A 20,424-nucleotide genomic window follows, 5' to 3' on the forward strand; every position below is an offset into this window, starting at 1 on the left:
AACACACGCATCTTAAAGCAGATGAACCTCGTTGTCTTTTAGCAGGATGCTTGCCCTCAACGGGATGAAAGTGTTAATAACCAGCCATTCAGCAATCTGACTAACCAGGATTAACCAAAATTATCAGCTCCTCTCCTTTCTCTTTTGTGGTGTCAGAGCTTCGCACATCCTCCAGCTTTTCCAGAATGGACAAAATGTGCATTTCTAATGTGAAGAACAAGCCAGATGATTAATCATCATCATCTTTCCCAGACTTTTGTATAGATCAGGAAGAAGCAGCGTATAGAACCGAGTTATGATTTCACTTCCTTTGCTGGTCACCTTTAAGTTTTCTTTCACTGTTAATTTCGCTTTCTTAAGAGCAACACTTTGTCCTTGATTACTCTGTTCATTGGATTTGTGAATGTTATATGTTCATTTCCCAGTAATTAGGATATCTGGCACAACATGCTCACAGCCTTTTCTCCTCTCTTTCATGATTAAGACATTAGCAATAGCAATCTTAAAGCACAACGTAGCTCATGCTGTTTCTGCACTACTGATGGATAACACCCACTACCCATGATGAAGGGCGCTGCCCATCTGCACACAGTGTGGGGTGATCTCAGTCCACGGAGCAGCTCTGCTTCCCCAGCCAGAGCTATAAGCAGAGCTTGAGCACCTTACACTGTCAAAAAGACACTATTTGCCTTTCCCCATAAGAACGTACCCTCTTCCTCTCCTCACTTTGCTAGCACACCAAGCTCCTGACCCAGCCATACTCAATAAAATCATGCTGTTGACTTGTATGTAATTCTACTGTCTCCATCCTACAGCTGGGGAAACTGAAGCTAAAAGGTTAAAAAGAAAACAGGCTTAAAACCCAGGGGTGAGATCCTTTCATTAACTCCAGAAATTCATCCCCGTGCATTAGCTACGAACTTGTCAGTCCCCCCTGGCTTTTAGCAGTGTTTAGGTGAGGTCATTGGAAGGATATTAATATTCTCCTTTATATCACTGGAAAGACTATTAGAGAGTAATAATGAAATGGTGCTGCTTTGCTTTCCCTCTGGGTTACAGAGGCAGAAAGATGGTACATTGATATTAAAAGAAAGGATGTGATACAAATATAATTTGCAGTGAGACACTATACTGGGATTATGCCAGGGGCTGGGTTGTCATTATAAAATCTCTATTGCAAGGCTCAAATCCTTTCTAATGTCACCACGAACTGAAATCAGAGGTACTGCCCTATTCAGAGGGTTTAGATGTTCTTTTCTTCTATTGTGAAAAACGAATTCAGGTGCAAATCTTCATTTGCTGTTACTTTATTTCAGAGCTGGGCTATTCATTTCCCTCCAGTTCTGCTCCTCCTTCAGTTTTTCCATCCGCTGGTTTGTTAGTCAAATTCCACTTTTCCTTGCCTTTGTGTCATGAACCTCATGAAGAGTCACACGTACTTTCATGCAGGAGCTACAGCACACGTTTTGCAAGGCAGGAGGGTGCTGCATGAGCAGTTCAAAACATAAATAAGCACACTGCTGTGAGCTCAGCTCTCTAGCTTTTATTGAGGCTATCGCACTATAAATAAATGCTGTCCTCAATTCTCAGTTACACTGCAGCCTCTTTGAACTGCCCCAGCGCAAAGGGACTGTAAACCAGATGGAGGGATCTCACCAGGAACTTCCCTTAACCTCTAGGAAAAGAAAAGCTACCTTGTAATTAGAGACATTATTTTGTCTGTACTCCTGTCTGGGGGATGGATTTTTCCTGTTCTTTCCCCGATCCCAAGGAATCTCTTCTTTCCCAGCCATGGTGGGAGGGTGGGAGCTGCAGGACCTGGCCCAGAAGGGGTCACAGCTCCCAGCATGAGGTGCGAGGGCACCTCCTGCAGCCTCCTCTTCCTCTCCTGCTTTCTTTTCCCCCCTTAATGAGGCTGCCCAGTGCTCAGCCTGCCTCTCCCTTCAGGTGCTGGGAGGTTCAGAGTTCAGGCACATCAAAGAGCCCTCGCCTCTGCCTATGAATTATTTGTGCTTGCCTTGTTATCAGTAAGCCGAGGAGCAAATCTGTTAATTGTATGCATTATGACATTTGGCTGACAGCCACAGTGAGGCAGGAATCAGTACCCAGATGATAATAATGTTATAATCTCAGGGTTTAATGATGAAGGCTGTGCTGGCATTTAAGATCAAGATTTTAAACCATGCAAAAGATCCTGCAGCACTCAAGAAGGGCAAGTCACAATGCTCATCTTGATATAGGGAAAAGCTATAATAAGAATAAGATATAGAAAGATGGTTTCCAGGGAATTATAGATGTTCCTATATCTCCAGGATAATGGGAACTACTCTCTTCATTCTGATACCTGGAAAGGTGCCTGAAGAAATTATTACATGATTGGATTAAGAATTTAGAGGGTAATAAGGTGATAGAAGCAGCTATAGCACATATTTATCAAGAACAAATTCTGTCAATCCAATCAAATTGTCTTCATTTTTTCAGGGATAATAGGGGTTAAATTAGATACTTTGTCTTGAGTGAAATCACTGACATGGTCCTACAGGATAGCATTACAAATTGTGATGAAATCAACTGACTAAATCAGCCTAAGTTGGTAACTGGCTGAAAAAGCAGGTTCAAAGAACTATTATCAATGATCAGATAGAGAAGCATTTCTTGTCCGTGGTCAGAGCTCTGTGCTGGGAAGGTCACTTGCAGTTTCAGGGAAGTCTTACTCTTTTGCTTTGACTTTGGTATTATTTCCTGAATGAATTTCATCCATTCTGTCCCGATAAATGCACAAACTTGGGGCACAACAGCAAGGGGGAGAAAATCCAGTTCTTCTTAGGAAATGGATATCTGTATGGTTTGAGCGGGCACACAGGTGTTTCTAATAAATGGTTCTCTGTGGCTATTGGACATTAGGCTGTGGATGTGTCTCAAGTATCACCATAACTACCAGCAAGTAAGGTACCTTTTCTGAGGTCTTCCATATTCTGTCAGTTGCTGGTTACTTAGAGATTTAGCATGTCCAGGTTTTGAAAGGCATTCAGTTAAGAGTCCAAGTCCTGCTTGTGCTCCCTGTGTGATTTAGGAATTGAAGTGTCTGCATCACTTCTAAAGGTAGTACTTCAGCCTCACATTGCCCAGGCAGTTCTAAAAGGTTTGCCAGGTGAGGTGATCTCCTTCACATTAAAGTCAGAGAAGGAACTCTCCTTGCTCATCCCTATCCATATCCCAGGATCAGGCCCATCACAGGTGCATTTCAGAAGGTCTCAGTTGTTTTACTGCTGGCAGGGAAGGAGGGACTTACCTTGAGATATTGAAACTGGAAGCACTACAGATCAAGTTGTGCCATTTGCCTGTATAAGATAAAGTACAGCAGTCCTTCTGAGAGAGATTTTAACTCTTTCTCCCTCAATCCCTGTGGCACCCCGTTTATTTTCACATGCCATCTGATACTGAGGACCCTGAGTCAAAGCAGCCTGAGGTCTCATGATACCCAAGCATGAACCAGCTCCTGCTGGGATGTGTGCTGCTGATCATCCTCATGGGATGCCAGTTGCAGTCCATGAGTGTGTAAAAGGATGCTCTAAGTGCAGGACAGGTTGCTGACCTATAGGCTGCTGCTGCGGATGTACACAGTTGTGGCAGTGTTGTGTCCCCTTGTGTGCATCACTGCATCCCTGCTGCTGGAAGTATCCTGCTGCCTGCAGAAATCTCCACTCAGACTGCTACAGCCTGTCCTTCCTGCAGTAGCTTCTTTGTTTTCTTTCTCATTTCATTGCTCTTCATTTAAAATGAAATTAAAATGGGACTTAAAATGGTTTTTGGGGCTCGGAGAAGGTCGACACCTGACAGGGAAGATTTCTAAGCAGCCTGCACAGCTGCAGAAACCATGTTTGGGAGCATGTTTGACCATCGGAGACCTGGAGATGCTTTGATCAGTTTTCAAAGCCTTGGGGTAGTTCATGATTCTGGAAAGATTTGACAGTTTGAGCTCCGTTTACTGCCAAGAGAGAGGCCTAGATGTGGGATTGGATTCATATTGATCCTATCTCAGCAAATACGAGGCTTTTTTTTCCTTCTTTAAACTGTTATAGATTCATAACAAAAATCAAAGCAGCTGAAAATGAAAGACCCCGTGGGCCACCTTTGTAAATACGCCTTCACTCGACCTTAATCTTACTCTGATTCAAAGCCCAGTGAAGTCAGTCAAAAGAATTCCACGATGTAAGTGGAAAATGGATGTGGCTCTGCTCCCAAACAAATGCCTCCAAACAAACCCCAGTCTGAGCCAATTATGTGCATTAATTGCATGAGAAGAATAGTAGCTAAATATATGCCTACAGAGCCCAGTTCTTCTACAGTTCACATGTGCAGATCGTTTCTCTTATATATCCAACCTAATTGAAATGGCAAAGTGTTCATTCACAGAAGGACGATGCACAAGGTTTTTACATACCCAATGACAGATGCCAGCAGAAGGAAAATGTAATTCCAAAATGCATTTCAGCAGCAATTTAAGCAGCCTGGCAAAGGTCTTGGAGGTTTCTCTTATTATATTTATCTCAATATAGTGGTGAGCGTAGGAAAGGCTCACTTTCTGGACCAATTATATCAGACATTGTAAATGGGACCATCACAATCAGAAATAACTTAATTTAATTATTTGGTGGAAACCAGGTGCCTGTTTTTGCATTTTTCAGCAGAAAAGAATGTGAACTCTAATTGCTAATATTTACATAAAGCCCTGAGGTATAGACCCGTTTGTTGAGCAATGGTATGTAAAAACCTCAATATCCCTGTCACTCAGCAGTGAAACTAAAATAAATTGCAAGTTGTAAACCCTGATAACTTGATGCCATCATTTCAGAGTTACTGTTCTAATCCAGCCTTCCCCATGAAATCCTTTAGTTTTGATTGCAGTCACTACCAGGCAAATATCTGGGTATGTCCATACCCATGGAAAGGAAAACTCAGGGCAACCCATGGCAAGAACACAGTGCCACTTCCAAAATGCCCCTGCACTAACGCACATATTCGATACCTACTAAATCTGCAAACTCCACTGAACCCTCATATTGAAAGCATTCAGGTTATTGATAATGCAGGCACATACAGATACCTTGATAGAAGAATCATAATCAGGCTGATTTGGGTTGGAAAGGACCTTAAAGCTCATCCAGTTCCACTCCCTGCCACAGGCAGGGACACCTTCTACTAGAGCAGCTTGCTCCAAGCCCCACTTGCTCCAAGCTTCCTTACTGGAAACAAGTCTAGATGTTTGCAGGCTTGTGAAATATGCAAAGACGCCCTGTGCACAGATCTCAGACACTGAGATTCTTGCATCCACAGGCTGATCCTATTTCCACACTGCTGGCAAACCCCATATAGCTGCAGAGAGACCCCAATTTTGACATTGTTTGGGATTCCCGTGTTAACTTTGTAACTAATCTCTCACATTCCCTTAGTGAACCAGACAACAGGCACCATAAGGAACTGAGAGGGCATCATGTTTGGCACCAGCAACAGATTCTATAGCTCCTTCTCCAGTATCTGTAAGGGTTCCCCAAGGCACACACTCCTGCCCACAAATGTCCCAAACACCCAGCACCCCAAAGCAACCATTCTCATCCAGCACCAAATTCCCCTCTCTTTCCTGCCCTTAGTGGGGATTAAATGTACCTTTCTGACGCCAGGAGCAGCAGGTACCTGTGAGACTGTGTGGGAGAGAGAAACAGGGACCTCACACAGCAGCACAGAGCTGCTGGTAAGCAACAAGGTGCCAGGGCTATAAATAGCCAGTGCAGGGCTCCTGGCTGGGTTGAAGAGCTGCTTTAATATCATGCACAAGGCTACATAAGGACACACTGAACTAGAGGAGATGCTGTTGCTAGTTGACCCTATCCAATTCACTCTCAAAACCAAGGCCACTGCCTCTACAGCTGAGAAAACTCTCTCTCTCCTGCCCTTGCTATATCACTAAGAGCTTAAGTTGTGTATAAAATAAGGATTCCTGACCAAATGTGTTATCTGTATGTTTTAAGGCCCATCTTCATGTTTGTGTTGGTGTAAATCAGAAGCAGAGCCACTAAATTGACCCAGAGTAGTGGGGCACCACTGATTTACTTCAGCTGCAGCTCTTGTACTCTGTAAATTAAAGGGGAATTGAGAGGGCCATAATACACTGTTTATATCTCCATATGGTTAAGCAAAGATGGAAAAAAGATTAAGGAAAATTTAGGGTTATAAAATTGATTAATGTTGTCCCTATATTTTCAGTTAAGGAAGACATCAAGGGGTTATCAGAATGTTCTTTTTCAAATGGCATTAATTTATCTATTCACTGTACTAATTGGTTGATCAATCATAATAGCTTCTGAGAAAATTGAAAGGGAAATATATTTCCTTATCTAGGGTTTTAGCCTGATGGTTTTATTACAGAGCTTATCCAAAAGCCATAGAGGGAATGTTCAGGAATACTCAGCTATTAATAGCAGTTTGTTGTTTCTACGGGGGAAATTCAGATGTACACAATTTTACAAAGCATATTTCATCTCATTTGTGAACAGAACCAGGAAAAAATCAAAGTGATTAAAGTTTACTCCTGTCAGAGCATTCAATAGATCAGATTACAGAGATATATATTGCCCAAACTCCCAGATTGTTCTTATTAAAAGTTCAGCTTTATCTTAGAAATAAAAGTATCCAATCTGATAGGACAGCTTTCACAGGAGCCAAGATGGAACTGTGGGCTGATGAAATGCCACAGCTGTGATAAAACCAGACCATATTCCTCTAAATTGCCTTGTTCTCCTGCTACACGCAACAATTTACAGTAGGGTGATGGTTAACATGGAGTGTTTATGCAATGAATTTTATTTATATGACACCACTTCACTCTCATCATAATAATCACGTTTCCTTTATGGTTGCTGCTTTCTATAATGAGCCCATTTCATAAAAACATGAACTGACGCTTTTAAGGCAAATTCCTATTTATTGCTTATGAAATTCTGATTATTTCTCCTGCGCTGCACTGAAATGCCCAGGACACCCCATCCTGCAGTGCTGGGCAGCCTCTTTGTAATCACACAGAGCAATGCAGCCGTGAATCAGGCCCGCAATTGCTAGAATGAAAAGCTTTCTCTGCTGTAGGCCAAGCCAGTTCTCACCTTCTCCATGTAATTAAGTCGTAATCCTTCATTCTGATATCATCTGTTGTCATGGGGATCTTAATTATAAAAATGAATGGCGGAGAAGTGGGCGAAGACAAAAGTTTCTGCTGAACTTCGTTAATGGCAAAGGGAAGAATATCTGTGGGAATACAACAAATGGGCGATCTTTTAGCACAGTGTATTTTAAAACAAGGATAAGAAGTAGGTGTCGGAGACAGAAGAGACAAATTTGGTGTGAATATACCCGTGTTTGAGAAAAATGTGTGGAATTTGATGGTTTAGAAAGAGGGTTTCAATTCACCAGGCACACAGCACGTTCTGGCGCTGCGTGAACAAAGACTTTCCCTTCTAAATCTCAGCTGAATCCAGGGACTCACCTCTTGGAAAACCACCCAATTATAAGGGAAAAGTCAGACCAGTTTCCAAAGTCTTTATTCTTCCTGGAGAGGGAATGAGGCTGACCCAGCCCAGCTCTCTCAGCCTGGCTCCAGAGCAGAGCTGCTCCAGCCCTCACAGCATCTCCATAGCCTCCTCAGGCTTCCTCAGCAGCTCCACATCCCTATTGTGTTGTGCATATACACAGTGCCAGTTTGGATACACAGGGAGAGTAAAAACAGCAACTGAGATTTCCAGTTTAATCCCTTTAGCTATTCTCTTCAGTCAGCCCAGTACAACATTGGCTCTTAGGGTGAGTGTTGCCCTTTGGAGCAGACTAAGGGCAATCTCGTGCTCGCCCATGGCCACTGATCCTGTGGGCAGCTCCCCTGCATTCCCTTGGAATCGAGATCTCTTCCTGGCTCTGTCGAGAGGGTTCCCAGGTTTCCTGACAGCCATCGGGGCGTGCCAGCCCCCCGCTGCTTTCTCATTTCAATAAATGAGGAAGTTGGGGCTAAATTAACGCTCCAGGGGAGGTAATGGGGCCCGGCTCAGCAGCTGCCGTGATGTATGCGAATTGCAGCTTCACACATTAGGAGCTGGATGTTGCTTAATTTGTCGTTCTTTCTGTCTTTCACATGAAAGAGCCTCCATCAAATTCAGGGGGTCTTAAAGTAAAGAAAAAGGGCAAAAGAAAGCCCTCAAAGTCAACTACTCACCAGGGTTTCTAACTGCACCTACAGCCTTTCTTCTGGGGCTTGCCTCCTGCTGCCCTGATAATCAGTTATTACTGAGTTATTCTGCACTGTCAGGTGCTTTTAGGCAAACTATTCCCTGATTTCTAGTGAACAGACAGCCTGATCAAGGCTGTACTGCTGGCCCTTTGGTATAAAGAGGAACCTAATGTTTTTGCAGCGGTGCCACAATCCAGGAGCTCAACATCCACCAGTATTTTTCTCTGCAAATGAAACTGTCCCAGTGTGAAGCTACCTCGAGTAGCTGTCAGAAGGAATGGGCTGATAGAAGAGCATTTCTATTCCTTTTAGATCAGTAGAGATGGGAATGGAGATGCAGAGAGGCATGGAGCAGATGGGATTTACAGAGAGGTCGTTCTGTACATTAGTTTTGGTTCTTTTTAATCTAAGAAAAAGATGGTTATAACTGTGTTAGGGTCAAAAACATTTCTAAATGGGCACCAAAAGTGAAACTCGGGAAGGAAAGTATGTACCCACTTGTGGAACTTGGGGCCATTATGGTCACAGAAAGCAGATACAACTGATGTTTCCCGCAGTCTGTGTTGTGAGGAGAAGGAAAGTATCAGAAACATTGCAAATCGGATTTTAGCTGGCTCAGAGATGCTGCAGCCACAGGATATAAGGCTTAAGAAATGCTTGAAACTCACCTGGTCTTTTTCCAGGCTTTATTCAGAAAGGCAGATATTTCATTCTAAAAGAAATCCCATTCAAATGATTTGGCGTTTGCCCATTTCCTTTTGCTTTCCTGACTTACACAGTCTGTCCTTAAGAGCTATTGCCACAGGTCTTTGAATGCCTTTGGAGGAGATGCTCTTTCCTCTGCTGTGGTCACCAATTCCTCCCTGCTCAGTTCCTGTTCTTGGATGTCATCTTCTTCGCCTTCACTCACTCCTTTCCTTAGATAGGGATACCTTGCTGACCCCCAGCCTGCTATTAGCAAAGAAACAACAGGAACTTGCCCTGTCTCACCATTATTTGGCTGCATGTGTTGAAACGAACTCTCACATGAAAGTGCAAGATAAAGAACCACGATGAACTTGTGGCAAGAAACATCAGGCTGTAACCAGAATGCAGGGTCTGAGAGTGATGCCCAATTCCCAACCAGCCCCGGGCTGGTTTCCACCTCCCTGAGTCCACCTGCGAGGGACCTCATGAATTAGTTGCCCATAAACATGCAGCTGATTTTGTTCACACCTTGCAGAGTGGTTTATTCCGGAGCAGCAGCACATCATAGGAAATGAACGGGAATGAGGATTCCCCCCAGAAGATAAAGTTTCTTCTACCTCTGTTCACAAAAGAAGGATGAAATGCAGTATCTTCCAAGTTCCACCCCATGTGGCAATCTTCCAAACCTCTTTCCATATGTTCCTAAGCGTTGAAAGCCCAAATGTTCCATATCTCGCTGCCAAATTCTCTGGCTCAATCCCAACGGCTCTTTCAATACAGTTGGGTATTGTCTAGTGGGGAAAAAAAACCACCTCAGATTGATAATTCAAAATATATTGGATCATCAGGGAGATATGAATGGCCACAGGGTGCTGTGCTGAATGAATCCATCGCACTCACAAAGCAGCACCAGGATATTGTTCTGATCCTACTGAAGCTGCCCCAGAAATCCTTGTTTGCTGCAGAATGTATTGATGAAGAGATCAGAAACTGGGAGCAGAGGTGGAGGCAGGTGAGCCATGGTGAGGGTGGCGAGACATTGGAACAGGTTGCCTGAGAAGTTGCGGCCCACAGTGTTCAAGGCCAGGTTGGACACAGGGGTTGGAGCAAGCTGCTCTAGCGGAAGGTGTCCCTGCCCATGGCAAGGGTTGGAACCAGATGAGCCTTAAGGTCCCTTCAGCCCAAACCAGGCTGGGATTCTGTGATGATGATTCTATGGCAGAACGTTATACGGTGGGTTCAGTCTGGGATACGTGCCTGAACTGGGCTGCAGAGGGAGGTTTTGGACTCATGCAGACCTTGTAGGATTGGTTTCATTTTTGTCTCATTTCAGAATGAGCTCCAGAATTCAATGCCTAGGAGTTTATCCTTGTTTTAAACCAAAGCATGGATGCTGCTGTAACCCCATCCCATTTAAACCATTTAACCATTTAAAAAGTTACAGTAACTCCAGAGAGAATTCAGGAATATACTAGGAAAAGCCAACAAGTAACAATAATAAACATATGCTGGTATCAAAGCATAGTACTGTGAACTGAGAGGTTCCTACCTGCAGGAGTTCAGGAAGCCCCACTGGTGGGTCTGTAACAGGAACCTGACCCAACGTTACCAGCCCGCAGCAACTGCAGATGCTCTTGACTCCAAAGCCCAAACCAAACCACAGATACCTTCATTACATGGGAACCCACGACTGTAGCCAAGATATAATAGCTACCTTGTGTTGGAGGAACAGGATGAGAGTTGGGGGTGAGCTCTCAGACACAGTAACTTTTGATGTTATTAACAGCACATGCTGCTAATTCACCATGAGATCAAATACAAAGGGTGCTGATAGCCTTGAGGATTGAAGCTGTCCATCTCCAAAGTACATGAGGCTCTGGTAACAATCCCATGTTGTCCTGAGATATATGGCATTGTCATCTTGCAGAGGAAATGCTTTGCATATGGATGCTTTGCCCCCTTTTTTCACCGCAGTGCTCCTCATTTCACATCCCCCTTCTCCAAGTATACTTCTAGGCTAATTAATACAAGCACTAATTCAGCCTAAGAGGAAAAGCAGTGAGTGCTTCCCTGCACCAGAAGGGATAAAGGAAATTGCAGCAAATATTGTTAAAAGTTAAATAACTGAGAGGGAACAATCATGCAAACAGTAATGAACGTGGTGCTCAGTTCAGAGTAGGTCACATGTGAATTCATGGCATTAAGGAGCAACACTGAGCACAAATGAGCCTTAATTTTGTTGGGCATTTGGTGCCACCACAATATATATACAGGAGAACACTCCCAGGAGCATGTATTTGGCATGAGGTTTCTATAAGACATTAAGCCACAACTATTCCAGGGTGGCAGAACATCTGCTAGAGTTCTCCTGTTGTTCCCTACCATAACACTTAGTTTTCCTCCAACACGCATTTTGCACTAGGGATATTCTTTATTTTCCCTGGTACTCCTCCTGCTTTACATCAGTGTGAGCAAGAGCAGAATCAGGCCTCCCGTTAAATAACTAATGCAGCTGTTTTGCTGATCCAGCTTCCTGGCTGGGAATGAATCCAGTCAGCTGTGGATAACAAACCCCCGTAATAGAGATTTCAAAGATTTCATACATTAATGTCTTTTTCCTTAATACTTGCAGAGTTACTTTTCTTACAGAATCTGTTAGGCAGATGTTAGGAAGTAATTACTGTACGTGAATCAGAGAGAAAATGCACATCTTGCACTGAACATGTGTGAGCGGACCGAGGGAAGAAACCAAAGATACATGAGAGAAAAGCTAAAATACATCTGAGCAGAAGCTGCTAGATTATAGGGGTTATAGGGAACAAATGGCACAAGACAAGCTCTTCCGATGGGCTGTGCATTCACTGTGTATTCAAACCAAAGAGATGCTACCTTTTCTAGCAGCAGCAGAGTTGTACTCACCATTCATAGGTAGAAGATTAAATTAGCCCTGGCTGGACAGGTATCGTTCCCATCATCTAAGAGTCCTCCAGGCAACGCCATCAGTAACCAGTGTGGTGGACACAACTAAAAGGTTGCGATATGCTCTGATATCCCAAGGCATCCTTAATTCATGGCATGTATACATGTAAAGAGAACTGATCATACGAGTTAAAACTCTTGCCTCTCTGTGCAGAATGATTGTGATTTTTATATAAAAACCCAACCAATCTTGAAATGATGGTGGCAGCAGGAATAACATCCAGGAGATTAGGATAGAAAGCAAAACTGCTGGGAAAATTCTGCCCTGAAGAACATATCTGGGCCTTGGCTTTGTCCAGGACACAATATTCCCTATAGCTGGAAATCTGGGTAATCTCTAATGCCTGGAAAAGTTACTGCTTCAGTTGTTTGCAGCACTCTGATGATAGATTTCCAGATGAGATGAGAGTTAGTAATGGTATAACTGGGTAAATAAGATCAGTAGCATTAGGAATGGATTCTGCCCTCAGCTTGCCTCCTGCATTGAGCCCTACTTTTCCCTGTTGTGATTTCCCCATCTAAAACAAAAACTTTACTTTCCAAAGTTCTTTCAAATCTGATGTTGAAAATATAAAATCAGAGTTAAATGAAATATCCCAGTAAGTAATAACAGAAATACTGTGTGGCTCTTACAGCATTTCCCACCACAAGCAGTTAATGCATAGATGAGGTTGGTATAATGACCTTTGCATTGCACTGTGGCTGAACCAACCGAGGCCAAGTCAGGAAATGATTCACCTGTGCCATGAAAGCTCCCTTCAGATGCCTTTTAGGGCTTTCAGATTGGGCTGAGTTTCACCCATGAAATCAGTTTCATTCAAAACCTAAACTGCACATCAGTAACCGTGGCCTCTAAAATCCCATCTTGGCGTTTATGAACCTCTACACCGTATAAAAAGAAATGTGACAGAAGGAGCCTTTACAATTACAAAGCAGCCAGAGTGTTTAATATTTCAAGTCTAAATTACAACGTAAACCCTCGTTTTGAGAAGTGCTGTGAAAGCACCGGGGTTGGGTGCATTTTAGAGCAGCATTTGTCATGGAAAAAAGAGCTTGAACAGTTGGGTTGCCAAGGCAGAAACAAGCACCACAGACACATTTTACCCTTATGGGGATTCATCAAGGTTGTGCAGTGCAGCTGTTGTCTTAGGAAAAGAAAGTAGCAGCCCCTGGCTGGAAGAAACAGGAACATAATTATGTTATGATGAGCTGGAAAACATGCAAAGAAAAATTGGGATGCAAAGGATGATAAATGATGCTTTGTCGATTGCAGAGCAGCAAGAAAACCAGGCGGCACGATAATAACTCTTATCCAGTCAATGCTTCCAGTTTGGCCACCAAAATAAAGCACCACTCTAACCATGACTGAATAGCTCTATCTTTTGGCTGTATTATTTAGTCCTGGTACGGTGATGCTGGGTTTGTAGATTATGCAGTCATCCTTAGTATTAGAAATGAGAAAACGAATGGTAAGGGACTTCTCATAATTAAGACCATAATTCCATGAGGAGAAAATGTATAATGTTGTCTTATTCTGATTTTTATGCATAATAAATTTCAAAGCTTAGAACCTTTGCCTTTAAGAAGCCTTTTACTTACATTTTCCACCATTAAAACCCTGTTTCTACCGTGGTGACCAGCATTTCATGAACAGTAATATGGTGACATGCAGTCACCCAGCAGTAAAATAGGAAATGCCATCCCGTAACGGACTCGTTATCTGTGTGTCCTCACAGTGACAAGGACAGGATTTCCCTCCCAGTGCTGCAGCCATGTGCCTGTCCAGGGTATAAACCACTGAAGTTTATTCTCGTGATGGGAGTGATTCCAGAGGGAAAATTGGACTAATTATATTCCAGCACAGGAAACTTTTATTTAGAAACCAATACTGGGCTTCAGAGATAAAAAGGGACAAGCGGTTAAAATAAACCTTCTCGTGATAAAGGGGAAAAAGGCTAAAATTGATAATAACCCCGGAGAAAGGGAATTTGGCAGGGATGGGCTGTGCTGGGGCTGTGCCCTCTAGTGCAGGAGACCTGCAGTGCACACAAAGCGAGGGCAGAAGTTCCAGCTTTCATTTCGATCCCCCCACCTTTGGAGGATGCCTTTTCTGCATTTCACACTAAGAGTGCCTCAAAATCAGGCCTTAACATTCTTGTGGGCTTTGTAATTACAACGCACAAATGAACCTCTAAACAAAACATGTGTTGCTTCTGCAATGCAAACCAAGCAGCTCTCAAATTAGCAGCTATGTAGGATGGATCATCTCCTATACAGCAGTTTAAAGGACTGAAACCTATATTCAAGGAGTGTATTTTTAAGTGTGTATTTTTGGTCCTGTCGAATAAGGAGCACAGGCAAGATACTAATCGCTTCACTCATACAGCTACCGACTGCAGTCACAGCTTTCTGAGGGACTTCTAATGACAGCATGACTTGCAGAATTCTTATTACCTATAAAAAATCAGCACTATATTTACCCCTAATTATTTACATGTTAAAACCACTTTATTAGCTGACTGCAGTTTGCATCCAGGGGTATTAAACCACTTGTAGCTTAATCTAATAATCCTATTCCCAGCCATTAGGGGAAGTGATGGGCAGTAAGTGCACACAGTTTCTGTGGTACTCAGGTACCCCTGTGCTAACCCTTCATCCTTTCTCTGTTTCACATGGCACAGTTGTGAAGAGGTGCATGAGCCTGCAGAATTGCAGACCAATGTCAAGTAGTTATAATTTCTCTTTACATTGTTCAGTTTAACCTGATCAATAAGATATTGCCCTTTACCATTTTCTTCTCAATCAGGTTTTGCCTAACACCAAGTTTAGTTTTTGGCTGCAGGACATTACATAGGTATTTTACAGGAAAACAGAAGCTGTTCATCCCAGCCCCCGCTCCTGTCTCATCACTGTGCATGGCTTATTCAGGAACACCAACAGCAAAGGCAGATTACACAAATAAGTAAGGCTGAATGAATTGATTCTGGCTAGGGATAAATAAATGAGTACAATAGCCAAAGAGAAGAGCAAATCCCAAATAATGACTCTAAACTGACAGATCAGCAGCATCGGCTGCTTAGCTTTCCACTTGGTTTTAATTCTTCCTCTTCATGCTTCATCTCCCATTGTTTCCCATGTGCTCCCGCTTGCACTGTCGGTTGCTCTCTCCAGCTGCTCCCTGACTACTGTAACTGCCAGCTTTTTTCTGCTGGAGCAGATTCTTCCATAGCCACACACCTCGGAGGGGATTTATTGTGGTATCCTCCTCCTCTGCTATTTCTCCCCCTTCCCCTTGTCAACAGAAGTGCTCTTTGTGGTCCTGGTGAGCAGAACCCCAAGCAGTTTAAAGCCCACACCCCCTCCAGCCGCCTTCTCAAACCAAAATCCTCCTTTGCAGTTTAAGAGCGTGGCATCATCAGCCAGAGCACAGGGATCTCAGGCAGTCTGTTTGTCTTTGTATGCCAACAGGATATGATCCATTAAAAATCCATTTTGTGAATGAAAGCCTAATGACAAAGAAAATCCTACCCCATTCCTTACCCAACCATCAGAATCATGCCAGCCCGCTCTGCTGTCTCCCATCCATCCTACTCTCCCCCTTCTCTCTAGCCCATTCCCTTTCTTCCCTTGCTGTGATAACAAGTTTTCATTCCATGCATTTTTTCTGTCGTTCCAGGGATTTATTTTTTTCCCTAAAATCTGCCTTATTCGAGGGTGTAATCCCTTTCTCTATACTCCTGTGGATACACTGGGTGCCAATGGAGACGCTCAAACTAAGCAGGGCTCAGCCTTTAATAAAGCAAACCCCTTTTTCCTTAGCAGGCATAAGCAATTACTGAGTCAGTGTAAAGATTCACCAAGCCTAATTCTGGTTTCTATTAAGAAGTGGATTTAGCTTAAAGTGTATTTCCAAACCCTATTCCACTCCACCAACACAAGAGAAGATGTTACAGTCTCATTAATACTGCATGCTGAGGCACTCCTTTGATTTCTCCTGGGGAGCAAGTTGGCAATAATTGCTCTCCTAAGCCTGGTGTATTCTTTGCGTATCAGCTAGGTGAGTTCTTCAGCCCCAATCCACTTTTCTCAGGTGGCTTTTCATTCACGCCTCAAACTCCATCCAATAATAAGGTAGCCACTCTGCAACCACTCCTCATTCATTTTTATGATGGTATCACAAGGGAGGATGTACTGCCTGGAGAAGGAATGTCCTCACATTCCTGGGGTCTCAGGGAAGCTGGAGAGACAGGAAGGAGGGGTTGCTTGATCCCCCACTCCTGTGCAACGGTGGGAATCTGGGCCACAGGCTGGACCACAGTGCTGCTGCCTCCAGTATTAACTACATCGAGGTTAGCAGGGTATCAAGGGAGTTGTGTATCTGGGCTGACCAGGGCAGGCTCTCCATGACAGGATCTCACCCTCATGTCCCAGCAAAGGTCATTTGCTTTGAGATGCTATTTTTATCCTGAACGTTAGGAAGAGATTTTTCCTGGACTCCCCCCACCTCCCTGTGGCCCTGGGAACTCTGATATTCCCAGCACCGCAGAGGGAGAGGAGCCTGCTCCTGGCATCAGGTTTCAGGGATTCATGGATGGCTGCAGGGAACCAGTGAAGTGCTCCTGGCAGATAAACTGTGACCAGGGGAAGAGGCTTCTTTCCTTCTTCCTTTTCCTCTTAATCCTGTTATTATCTGATCTGTATCCTTGAATAAATAAATGTGCCCTTGCTTCTTCCAACCCTGGAATTGGCTACTGATAGCTCTTTAATTCCACCCACTGCGTGCAGACAGGAGCTGGCCTGGCAGCAAATTGTACACCTCCACGTACAGCTCCCAGGGCTCTGGCGAAGACCCCGTCTGACCCCAATCTCACTCATTATAAACAACCATAAATGTTGGGTTTGGGTTTTTTTTCTAATAGTAGTGGTTGCAGAGCATGTAATTTTGCTTTTGCTCTTTATAACTAACCCCGTCCGCAGGGCATTTCATATAAATTACACTGAAAGAGGAAAAAATCTGGGTTTGATTTCCTTTTTATATGGATTATCACTGAGGTTTTTGCGTTTATTAGTATTATTATTAGTATACTTTTTGCCTTTCTTCAGCCTTTGTTCCCAGGGCTGGACTCAGTGAGCAATTGCCTAGGTTTAAAACAGTACTGTTAATAGCTGCCTCTTCTTAAAAAGGCTGGAGACCTCTAAACAGATGCTGGCATGCAGAAACTGACGTTTATAATATTATCCTGGTGAAATGTAAAAGGTCTGAATCTGTGCCTTTAAAATAAACAGCTTAAAAGAGCTCAATAAATGCTAAGCTCTTACTGGTATGAAAGTGACATAACCCAGTGTTGGGATGCCTTAGGGCTTGGAGCTATTTTAGCTCTGAGGAACCTTGCTGTGACAATTTTTATGAGCAAGTATCGGGTACCACCAAACAGACCTCAAATTACACAGTGGCAGCCTATGTGGTGCATATATCTATGGTGATGAGGTGCACTATCAGATTAGGGGTGTATAAATTACATACTGTATTTATACATTGCCTTTCCTATGAAGGAGGGTGCAGAGCAAGGGGCTTGGGGGCTCCTCTTAATTATCCCCCTGGCTCAATCTTTCCTTGGGTGTCTAAATGCAGGCAGCGGGGTTTGGAGCCACAAAGAGGGGTTGGGGATGGGGAAGTCCGGAGGGTTCCGCCTCCCCTCTCTGTATTCAGCCCACAGAAGCCGTCCCCGCTCCGGGGGTCACTCGTGGCCGCCCCAGCCCTGCTCCCCCGGCAGGAGCGTTCCAGACCCCCCACCTGCGCCCGGGCAGCCCCGCACTGCCGCTGCCGTGGGGATGGGGACGGCTCGGGGGGGCTCCGCGGGGCCGGAGAACAGCGGCGGCACCGCCCGCTCATCATCCATCCTCCATCCTTCCTTCGGATGCGGTGCAGCCGCGCCGCTCCGGTCCCAGCCCCGCGGCGGGAGGATGCGTGTGAGGGGCTTTGCGACCTGCGATCGCGTCGGTGCCTGGATCCCTCCTCCTCTTCTTCCTCCTCCTCCTCCTCGTCCCCTCCCTCCCTCCCTCCCTCCCCGCCCGGCAGCGCGGTGCCGGGGCAGTCGCTCACACACGAGATGGCTCCGCAGCAGGGATCGCGTTGAGAAAACAGGTCTCCCCCTCCCTGCCCGGCCTCCCCCCCGCCGCCGCGGCCTCCGAACTGTAAGTGGCAGGAAGGAAGTAAAAGTTGCAAACAACCTGCAGCGGCAGGAACTTTGTGAGCGGCTCCGCTGCGTGTGCTCAAGGTGCCTTTGATGGGCGGGCAGCAGCTTCTGGTTAGTGGACCGCAGCTTCCCCACTCAGCCCTCCCTCTCTCCCACCCTTCCCAACCTCCCCTCCCACCACCGCCCCTCCAGCCCCCGCACGCGATTTGGTGGAGAAGGGAGGCAAAAAAAGAGAGGGAAAGAAAAGTGATGAACACGAAGGGGTGAAGAACCCCAAGGAGCGGGGACAGGAGCTGCGGGCAGCCCCGGGAGACACCGACCCCAAAGCACCCACCCGGGACCGACCCGCGGGCGCTGCGCGGCTGGCGGAGTGCGAGCGCGCCTCCGTAAGCGAGATGCGAAAAGGCTTCTGCTGTGCTTGTGCCTGACTTGCGATGCCGGCTCCTCACTAGAATGCAAACCCTCGCACAGGATGAAAGCAGGTTTGTCGCGAATCCTCCTGGAAACGCCGCGTTCCCCACCGCCGCCACCTTCCTGTCGGAGATGTCAGAGGAGATCTTAATGATGATGACACGGTGGGAGATGCCTCTGCTGCGTACCCGCCGCTGGGCTTCGGAGATGTTGAGGCAGAGATAAATCTTTCATGCAGCTGTCTTTTCAGCTCTGTGGCTGCTGCTGCACAATCCGCACTTGATTGCAGCTCCAATATTCTTTTTAGGAGCCGTTTCACAAAATGATGCAAAATAAACACAGATGGGAGAAGTGGGGGAGAGAAAGCTCTAATGAAGTAGCGATGGTGGATTGATCTTCCCTCCTTCCCCCCCCCCCAACGCCCTCCTCCCAAAATGTGAGCCTTTTCTGGACACAAAATGCTACATTGCTGTTTTAAAGCAGTACAATTTTGGGGGGCTTTTTGGCTGGGGTTTTGGAGGGAGACTCCCATCAGCCGTGCTTGCCTTGCTGGCTGACTTTCAATGTCTGTGGCTGCCAAGCCCATCGGCTCTTCCTTGCCTTCACCTGGTTTAAAGCATGTCTTGTCTCTTCCAACACCGTGCAGGTCACTCTGCCAGAATGCCAGAGGAAAGTTCTCCAAAGCGGAGTCCTCAAAACATCCCGTACAAGGACCTGCCCCACATCGTCAACGCTGATGGGCAGCATCTCTTCTGTAGGTATTGGAAGCCAGCAGCAACTCCCAGGTGAGCACTTCCAAGCAAATGTCCTTCTTTACCATCAGTAAATAAGACTCTGTTGGTGTAGTTGTTATGTATGGCTCGACTGGTGTTGCAGGGCTGTGTGCACGGAGCTTTACAGAGCCACCAAGGGAGAGCCCCTAGTGTAAAGGTTGTCTTCTCCAAACCTCTGCTCACCCGAGTCAGCCTTACAGATGTCAACCATGGAGCTGCTGTCACTTCATGCCCAGCTGCCTTGGCTGGCAGCTCATTGTGCTGCCGAGTGCCCCATGCAGGTGGCTGATGCCTTTCAGCAATAAACTGCCTTCACACTAATGGCACAGGCAATCCGGGAGGGATGGGATGCAGGCTCAGGGGTGGATGTCTCCTCTTTCGGACTTTCTCAGTGTGAACACGTTACACATCAGCACTTGACTTCAGTTTCAGCCATAGTAGCGGTAATGTCAGGGCAACAGGCAGAATACGGGTTGACAGCATTGATTTTGGCTGCTGTTTGCTTTGGGGTTTAATTATTTATAGTTAGTAAATGACTCAGGGTGCTCTTACATGGGCAACTCTGATTTCAAAACTGACCTCTAATAATTGCGGAGAAGGAACCAGATAGAAAGCTATTACAGTAAAGGGATTATTTAAATGACACCACCATTAGAGAAATTTCTCTATGCTGATTGTGTGCTCATTATGTTCTGCTGCAGCCAGCCACCTCTGTTCCTCCCATCATTGCGATCTTCTTTCTCCCAGTACGTGCTGGCTTGGCACGTATTTACGCTACCACTAGTTATGTAGGGAGGTACTTCATAAAAATGGGGATATTGTTTTATTGCTCTCTTTTTCTGCAAGCCAACAGGAAGAGCTGTGTGGATTTTATAGAGCTGGGCAACAGTCGCAGGAAAAAGTTGTTCAAGCTGCAGCAGGGAGGTAAATTTTCTCCTTGATCACCCAACAGGTTAAACATCATCCTGTGTCTAAATCAGCCTGCAATTGTGCCAAGAGAGGGATATGGGTCCAAGTGAGCTGACCTTGGGGTTTACGCCTGCTAGACTAAGGGGCAATGGGACTAACAGAGCTGGGAGGTGGGCAAGCACTGAAATACCTGTCCCCA

The 20,424-nt window shown here is 45.2% G+C and overlaps 1 protein-coding gene and 1 long non-coding RNA gene across 5 annotated transcripts in view; one reads left to right on the forward strand and one right to left on the reverse strand.

Moving 5' to 3' along the window:
* Positions 1-20,424, forward strand: part of MGLL (monoglyceride lipase) — an 84,259-nt gene that overhangs the window by 15,173 nt on the left and 48,662 nt on the right. The window contains exons 1-2 of one of the 4 annotated variants that reach the window (XM_061357143.1): positions 18,046-18,130; positions 19,190-19,328. In XM_061357143.1, coding sequence (XP_061213127.1) covers positions 19,204-19,328 — 125 coding nt within the window. In that variant the 5' untranslated portion in view covers positions 18,046-18,130; positions 19,190-19,203. Of the gene's footprint in view, positions 1-18,045; positions 18,244-18,343; positions 18,615-19,189; positions 19,329-20,424 lie in introns of those variants that run through there. The other 3 variants (XM_061357142.1, XM_061357141.1, XM_061357140.1) reach the window with 3 other exon arrangements.
* Positions 12,861-18,272, reverse strand: LOC133214337 (uncharacterized). The gene is made up of 2 exons (XR_009726100.1): positions 18,167-18,272; positions 12,861-13,828 (listed from the first exon to the last, which is right to left on the reverse strand). It is a non-coding gene; the product is annotated as an uncharacterized LOC133214337 (long non-coding RNA).

This window comes from Neopsephotus bourkii, unplaced genomic scaffold (assembly GCF_033783945.1).
Source record: "Neopsephotus bourkii isolate Nb327-2 ecotype Australia unplaced genomic scaffold, CSIRO-AGI_Nbou_v1 NB_887, whole genome shotgun sequence".
Taxonomy (NCBI): Eukaryota; Metazoa; Chordata; class Aves; order Psittaciformes; family Psittacidae; genus Neopsephotus; species Neopsephotus bourkii.